Below are 7,904 nucleotides of genomic sequence, written 5' to 3'. Positions count from 1 at the left end.
AGACGTAGCAGAGCTTGGCCTGATTGAGCCCCAGACCTGCAGGCACCCTGCTCCGGAATGACACACCACCCCCGGTCCCGGAGCTTTGGTAGAGTCCGGCACTACGTCACCCATTGTTTACAAATCAACCCGAGCCGGTAGGATTCCGGCTCCCGCGGCTCCGGGTGTGCGGCGAGTGCCAGGCCGGCTCGGGCTTTCCTCGTTCGCATCGGCCCGGCTCTGGCTTCGGCCTCGGGGTCGCACCCAGCTCTGCCGCAGCCCCCCGAGCTCGGAGAGGAGCCGAGCCCCCGGCGACGCCAGCAGAACCCCGGGTGCCCAGGCCGAGGGCCATGCCTTGCCGGAGGGAAGAGGAAGAGGAAGCCGGCGAGGAAGCGGAGGAGGAGGAGGAGAGCTTCCTCCTGCTGGAGCAGTCGGTGACTCTCGGCGGATCGGGCGAGGTGGACCGGCTGGTGGCCCAGATCGGCGAGACGCTGCAACTGGACGCGGCGCACGACCACCCGGCCCCCCGGGGCGCGCCCCCGGGGCCTCCGCTGCAGCCCCCGCGGCCCCCGGCGGTGGTGGCCGGGGACAAGGCCCGGCCTCTGGCCCTGCCGCTGCTTTTGTCCCCCGCGCCCGCGTCCGCCGAGACCGCGGGCCCGGGAGCCCTGCGCTGCACCCTGGGGGATCGGGGCCGAGTGCGGGGCCGAGCGGCGCCCTACTGCGTGGCCGAGCTGGCCGCTGGCTCCAGCCCGCTGCCCGGGCCGTGCCGCCGAGAATGGCTCCGAGGAGCCGCCGCCTCCCGCCGCCTGCAGCAGCGGCGTCGGCCCCAGGCCGGGACACATGCAGGCGACGAGGACCCCAACGACGACCGGCTTCTGCAGCAGCTTGTGCTCTCGGGGAACCTCATCAAAGAGGCGGTGCGGAGGCTCCAGAGAGCCGTCGCTGCTGTTGCAGCCACAGGCCCTGGGGGCGCCCCTGGATCTGGGGGTGGCCTCAGCGGACCAGATCCCGTCGCTCTGCAGCCCTCGGGCACCCTGCACTGACCAGGGCCCCCGGGAGAAGGAATACGAGGCCTGCCGCGCTTACCAGACCGCCGCCCTCACCCCGCCACCCGTCCTGATCCGAAGCCTTGGGTGCTACTCTGGGAGAGACTGCCCAGGTTGTGGGGGGGCGGGGTGCGGTGGGGAGAGACCGAACTTCAGGCCAAGAAGTTACGGTCCTTTGAGACTGTCAGTAAAAACTAGAGTGGATAAATTCACTGGCCCGGTGCGCCCAGCTGCTGCGTGAAAATTGGCCCCGGCCCTCCTGGGACCAAGAACCTGGGACAAACTGGGTGATCTATGGCAGCTACTGGCATCTTCTCAGACCTTGACCCTTAGCCCTTGGGGGCATCACGATCTTGGATTGTTTTAAAGATAGGGCTCAGAAGGGCGGTAAGTGGGAGGGCTTTATAACAACAATACTTGAAAACTCATCACACGCATGCATACATTTTCTCTCTATTTTCCGGTGGAGGAGCATCGTGAAAATGGTGCTATAATTGCTGTGCAAAGAAACTGCGCTGAATAGGGAGGGACAAGGGGAAGGCTTGGTGGTGGGTGTGTTGGTATCACCCCATTTTCTCTTGCCTCGTGGTGATGGATAGTGAGGGAAACTCTGGTGCGGGCCTGGGAGGGACAGACTGGAGACTTCAGAAGGTGGAGACAGTTTGGGTTGAATGTGGACTTTTGAAAAGAATTGACCTTGCCACTGGTGGGTCAAGGTCACAGTCTGCTGCAAGTTCAGTACCTGAGAGGGCACTCACCCGCCCTGGTTCTTCTCAGCCTCCAGCTCCACCAGGAGCCCTGGCTGCTTTGCCACCACTCGGAGTCTCACGAGGACACGGGCATAAGAGAGGGATGACAGGTGTGGAGAGAGTCCATTTTCCAGAGCTTTCTTCCTTCCAGAACTCCTCCTCCTGGGAGGCCACTCTTGGCCATGCCAGAGCTTTCTCAGAAACCATGATAAACAATCTTTGGAGTTGCTCTTCCATCCGTCTGCCCTCCTGCCCGCTTTTCTTGTCCAATTCTTTCTGCCCAGGTTGGGTGTGGGAACCCGGACATTTCTTCTGCCGTGTTCTGGCCCCTCTTGGTGCCGGGGGCCTGAGCGTCTGCACTTCCTCGCTGGGCACGGTGCCCTTCTGCCCTGCCAGCTCTTTGTGACTGGGACCTTTAAAAAAAAAATGTGACTCTCCGAGAGGAGGACCCACCGGCTTGACCATCTTGAAACTTGATGGCACTGTAGAAAGGTGCCCCCTTCCCTCCCAACTTTAAGGTTGCTAAACCCGTTTTTAAAAACAAGATTCAATGGCCTGTTCATCCTCCCGATGAAGCTGTTGATGTGCACTTCGCAGCGGAGTGTCTGACCCCGTGGTGGTCCTGATTTATAGGATGTCTTAATTAAAATGTCTGCTGAATACATTGATTTTGTGTTTTGGAGCATGGTTCACATAGAAGAGTCCATATACTTTGGGAGACTGAAGTGGGGGAGGGAGTGGGTGGGGTCCTGGACAAAGAGTTGGGGCCCAATACTAGCCCAATTGCTTGGGGCTTTCTGGGTTGGTTGAGGCACAAGTCTAAAAAAAGTGGGGGGGGGAATCTGCTAGGTGAACTTCTACTTCCTTCATGGAAAAATCACGTTCCAGAAATGCTTTCTGGGCTCAAGTGACTTGTGTCTGGAGGGAGGTGGAGGACAGGGAGTTTGGGGGTCTGAATTTTCCTGTGAAGAATGGGGAGGACGAGTTCACCTGTTTTTTCTTAAACTGACCCAGACCGAGCACAGCCTAGAGAAAGGACAGCAGGGTGTCAGGTGAGCCTCTGAGCAGGCAGGGCTTAGATTACCAGAAGACGTCCCCATCCTCATCTTCCTCCTGGTTTCCCCAGACCTAAAACCTATTGCTAGGCCTCTGCTAATAGGGCTCCCCATAGGGGACCTGCTTCCTTTGGTCACCCCCTCTTTCCATCTGCCTACCCTCTGGGCCAGCCCCCTTCCACACTGGGACTGGAGAGGGAAGGCTAGTGCTTGGTGACTCTGGAGGGGACACGGCGCTACTGGACACCAGCTAGGTCACAGTGGACAAGTCACTACACTGCATCTCAAACCTTTTTTATAAAATAAGACTTCATGGGGTGGGTTAAATGGGAACGTAAGGTGTCTAGGGTACCTAACTTAAAAAAAAAGCTGTCCCTTCCTCCAGGGTTTGTATTTGTCTCCAAAATGTGCCCCTCTGGAATGTTTCGGCTACCCTTCCCACCATGTGCACCGCTGTCTCCAACCTCTGGACTTCCTAAAGCCACTTTCACTCACCTTTCAAGAGGTGTCTCCGTTCAAGTCCCTCAGGGTAGTGCCATTACTGTTTACGTCAGTGAGCCAGGAATGTCCCTTCCGGGTGTTTTGTTACATCGCCACATTGTATCGTGGTTTTATATGCTATGAGGTAGGCACTAGGAACCTCATTTTATAGGTGAGAACAGTAAGGGCTAGGAATCAGCTGTAGTCTGTCTTATGTGGAGGAGCTGAGATTTGAACTACTGCAGTGTGGTCCTGGGATTTCCTGCTTCCCTCACCTAGGCCTTTTGGAGGCACTATGCCACCTGTTTGTTGGGGAAAGCCTCTTCAGAGGCTATCTCCCATCAACCTCAACACAGCACCACCATTCTCAAACGTTTTTGTGCAGACAAGCCACATATATAAGATGGGATGAGGCGCAGGGTTCGTGAGGTCCTGGTAGGCCCAAGGCAGGTTTGGTGGCTGAGACCTTCATGTGAGCCAAGGCAGGTTCCTTGAGAGGCACAGATAGCAGGTGCTGCCTGGCTGGCTCTTTGAGAACAGAAGATGGGGCATAAGGTGGGATGGTGAGGTCTGGCCCCGGGGCAGATTCCCTGGAGGTCTGGACATGGCCAGAACAGCTGTCAGGGATGAAGTTAGAAGGGTGATAGAAAAGCAAGATGTACGGGAGCTGGGAGGAAGGGGACCACTTGAGGCCCAGTATGGGCCTGCAAAGGAGCCCTGGTTGCATAGTGGTGACACACTGGGCTGCTAACTACAAGGTCAGCAGTTCTGAACCACCAGCCCCTCTGGTGCAGAAAGATGAGGCTTTCTACCCCGTAAGAGGTAGAGAGACCCTCGGAGAATCAGTCTTTTGGATGAAGATGAGCTATTTGTCAGGGCTGTTCATTTTTCAAGTAAGAATTCCTATGAGGACTCTGGGTCCTCACTGCTGCCTCCGATGCCTCCCTCCTGAGACCGGGCCAAGAGACAGGCTCTAACTGGGGCCCACAGGGAAGGGAGAGCTATCACACCTGGGCACCGATTTACCAAAGATGTGTAAAGAAGTGACAAGGTTAAACTTCTTCCAAGCCCCATGATGCACTGATAAGTAGGTGTATTGTGCCAACCTGGCCAATAGGAACATGTGGGATTAATCAGGTTGCAGTTTGATTGGAGGGCAAAGAGATAAATGGCTCTGCAAACCCCATCCCTCTCTCTCTTTCTCTCTGGTGTGTGGCTGCTTTAGCTAGTTCTCTGCCTCAACTGTGAGCTACACTACCTGTGGGACAAGACAACTCGTCAATAGTGTCACTAGAGCTTGAGGCTCCTTCAAGACCTGCCTCACCACGCTGCTGGTGTGTACATCGCTAGAGCTTGAGGCTGGTGGATCCTGTGATCTTGCATTGCTTGAGTTCAATATCCCATCCAGGCCTGTTTCCCTAAGCTCCTGAGCTGCTGCCTGTTGGTGACCCACCCTGCTGTTTGCTGCCTGTGGCTGGACTCTGCCTGCATTGCCCGAGGGAAGACTCAGCTGGCTGCTTCCTTGATCTTGGACCCAGCAACCCTTATGTGTTGAAGGACTTCCAGTATATTAACTGTTCATGGAAGTAAGCTGAACTGAACCCTACTGCTGTGTGGACTAATTAGCTGTTATATTCATTCATGCTATATAAACCAATCCATATATAAAAAAAAAAAAAAAAAGAGGTAGAGAGATACAGTCTTGGAAATCCACGGGGACGGTTCTACCCTGTCCTACAGGGTCGTTATGAGTCAGAATCGATTGGATGGCAGTAAGGGAGTGATAGACAGGCAATCTGACAGACATCTTTTACAAAACATTGCTTCTTTATGACAAACTCAAACTCACTGCTTTTTTTTTTTAATCATTTTATTAGGGGCTCATACAACTCTTATCACAATCCATACACACATCAATTGTGTAAAGCACATTTTTACATGCATTGCCCTCATCATTCTCAAAACATTTCCTCTCCACTTAAGCCCCCGGCATTAGGTCCTCATTTTTCCCCTCCCTCATGAGCCCTTGATAGTTTATAAATTGGTATTTTGTCATATCTTGCCCTGTCTGATGTCTCCCTTCACCCACTTTTTGGTTGTCTGTCCCCCAGGGAGGAGGTCACATACAGTTCCTTGTAATCGGTTCCCTCTTTCCTACCCATTCTCCCTCTACCCTCCCTGTTTCACCACTCACATCACTGGTCCTGTAGGGCTCATCCGCCCTGGATTCCCTGGATTTTCTTTTTTTTTTTTTTTTAACATTTTATTAGGGGCTCATACAACTGTTATCGCAATCCATACACACATCAATTGTGTAAAGCGCATTTGTACATCGTTTCTCAAAACAGGTTTGTGAATCTTAATGGAAGTAGCAAGTCTCATCTTTCTTCCATTGGAGCAGCTGGTGCTTTTGAACTGCTGACCTTGCAGTTAGCAGCCCAACGTGTAGCCACTACGTCACCAAGATCTCCCTCAAAAAAAAAGGAATTAGAGATGGGAAAGCTAACCTCCTTCCTGAGTCTACCCACATTCCCTTCTTTGCACTCCAGTCTTTGCTACTAATTCAGTCCTTGGAAAAGGCAGGAGAGAGCCCCATGGCCTCGGACAGTCACATCTGTTTCAAGGAGGTGTTGCATTCTAAAATAGCCTGTGCCTAGCACTCAGCACAAGAATGACTTCCAGTTGTACCGCACACCCTTTGACATGGATGAGCACAGGGCTAGGTAAGGTGACCAGATGTCTCGCTTTTGGCAGGACAGTCCCGATTTTTAACAATTTTTCCCGCGTCCCGCGGCATTTTTAAAAAGTACCAATTTTGGGAAAGAGTGCAGGACAAGCTAGAGCATACGGTTTTCAGCTGCCAGGTGGCTATTTCACCAGGATATGAGTTTTATCAATGGTGTCCCGCTTTACCAATGTTAAAATCTGGTCACCTTAGGCTAGGGGTATGGACAGGGGAAGAGTTGACGATAGACCATCTTCTAAAGGGACTAAGGTTTAGGTTTCTCTGATAGCATTCGGTGAGGCTCCAGCCCAGAGGTCTAGAATCAGAGAGGGGAGGAGAAGCTGGTCTGTGGGTGTGTATGTGAGGCGGTGGTGGGAGGTGAGAGGCTTCCTGTGGAAAGTTACAGGGACTTAGGTAGGACTTAAGTTCAGGGCTGGAGCTGCAGATCGGTTGGGTCAAGCTCAGGAGGAATGGAGCCTGGAAAATGTCATCACTGAGATGTCAGAAGCACGCCAGCTGATACACACTGTGCTTACCGCGGGCCAGGTGCTGTTCTGAGCATGCCACAGAGACCAGCCCATCCCAATAGCTATCTCTGTGGGAGGATTTTTTAACAGGGCAAAGCAAAAGACAACAGAACTGAGAGAAGCCAAGGGAGGTTGAAGGGGGACCTGGTGGCCTGTATGTAAGTGTATTACGCACACATACACACACACATCTGTGTCTATATTATTCTTCCCCGTGGCCAGGCCACGGAAGCCCAGGCTATGTGGAATCAGATCTTGTGTAATGACTTTCATTGTTTTGAACCCTGAAGTTACTCAACTTCCCTTTATCGGCACCATTGAGAAGCATTTTCAACATCTGCAAAGTGGGTTTTCCCTGCTGAGCCCAGCAGAAGGAAAGTACTGCTTAGGGCACCACTGGAGGAAGAGGCTTCTGATCCCCGTGTCTGGGGAAGATGGTGGAAACCTACACAAAGCAGGATCTCCTCCACCAGCCGCTGTCCAGTCAGCTCTGACTCATGGTGACCCTGTGCGGGTCAGAGTAGAACTGTGCTCTGTAGGGTTTCCAAACCAATGGCTGATTGTTTTGAAGTAGATCACCCAGGCCTTTCTTCCAAGGCAATCTCTGGGTAGACTCAAACCTCCAGCCTTTTATTCGGCACTCAAGTGCTTTAACCACATCTGCCATCCAGGGACTCCTGGCATCGAATTTAGACTGTAATAAAGGAACAAGCCAAAGGTAGGGCAAAGGTTGAATGATAACCAGCTTGGGATCCTGTTAACCCACCCAAATCAATAAGTCAAACAAACTGCCCGAAAGGCAGTTGGGGGTGGTGAATTTCACTTCCTGTGAGTCAGTGAACACATTGATAAGGGAGAGCAGTTGATCAACTCCTTGGTATCACTTTTAGTTTTCTTTCTAGTCAAGTAAGCTACAAAGAGGGGTTCGATGGCACAAAGCCGACAGGAACACACCAGCCAGCTTCATCACGAAAGGCTGCGCAGGGCCGTTTCAACAGCCAACGTGTCAGGTCCCGGGCTCGATGCGGCAGGACAGTGTGTGACAAAGGAGACCGGTACCTGGGCCGTCCATCACTACAACACGCGCCCCCCCCTGGAATCCTGTGCTTCAGTCCCACACAGACGCAGCCCCGGATCCCTTCCCAGGAGCCTTGTCCTATTTTACAGCTGCTTCTCTCCAACTCCTCCCTTCGGAAATCCTCTTCTCTACTTCCCGATAAGCACAGGTGTCTCCTGGTTTAGAAAATCCTTCTTTTGACCCTGTTTCCCCCTGTTTAGCACCTGGTCTTCCTTTCCCTTCTTATTCAAATTTCTAGACATCATAAAAGGAGTCGGGGGGGGGG

General features: G+C 53.1%; 1 protein-coding gene across 1 annotated transcript; it reads left to right on the top strand.

Moving 5' to 3' along the window:
- The first annotated feature begins 248 nt into the window (after positions 1 to 248).
- On the top strand, positions 249 to 2,442 carry FRAT2 (FRAT regulator of WNT signaling pathway 2). Its single transcript, XM_045291530.1, has one exon. It carries the CDS (start codon positions 330 to 332, stop codon positions 1,020 to 1,022), a length of 693 nt encoding a protein of 230 aa, XP_045147465.1. The 5' UTR covers positions 249 to 329; the 3' UTR covers positions 1,023 to 2,442.
- The last annotated feature ends 5,462 nt before the right edge of the window (positions 2,443 to 7,904 follow it).

Source organism: Echinops telfairi, unplaced genomic scaffold (genome assembly GCF_000313985.2).
Source record: "Echinops telfairi isolate 266 unplaced genomic scaffold, ASM31398v2 ScPeMD7_70;HRSCAF=299, whole genome shotgun sequence".
Classification (NCBI taxonomy): domain Eukaryota; kingdom Metazoa; phylum Chordata; class Mammalia; order Afrosoricida; family Tenrecidae; genus Echinops; species Echinops telfairi.
Note: the sequence above shows the minus strand (reverse complement) of the source record. Positions and strands in the feature narration are given on the sequence as shown.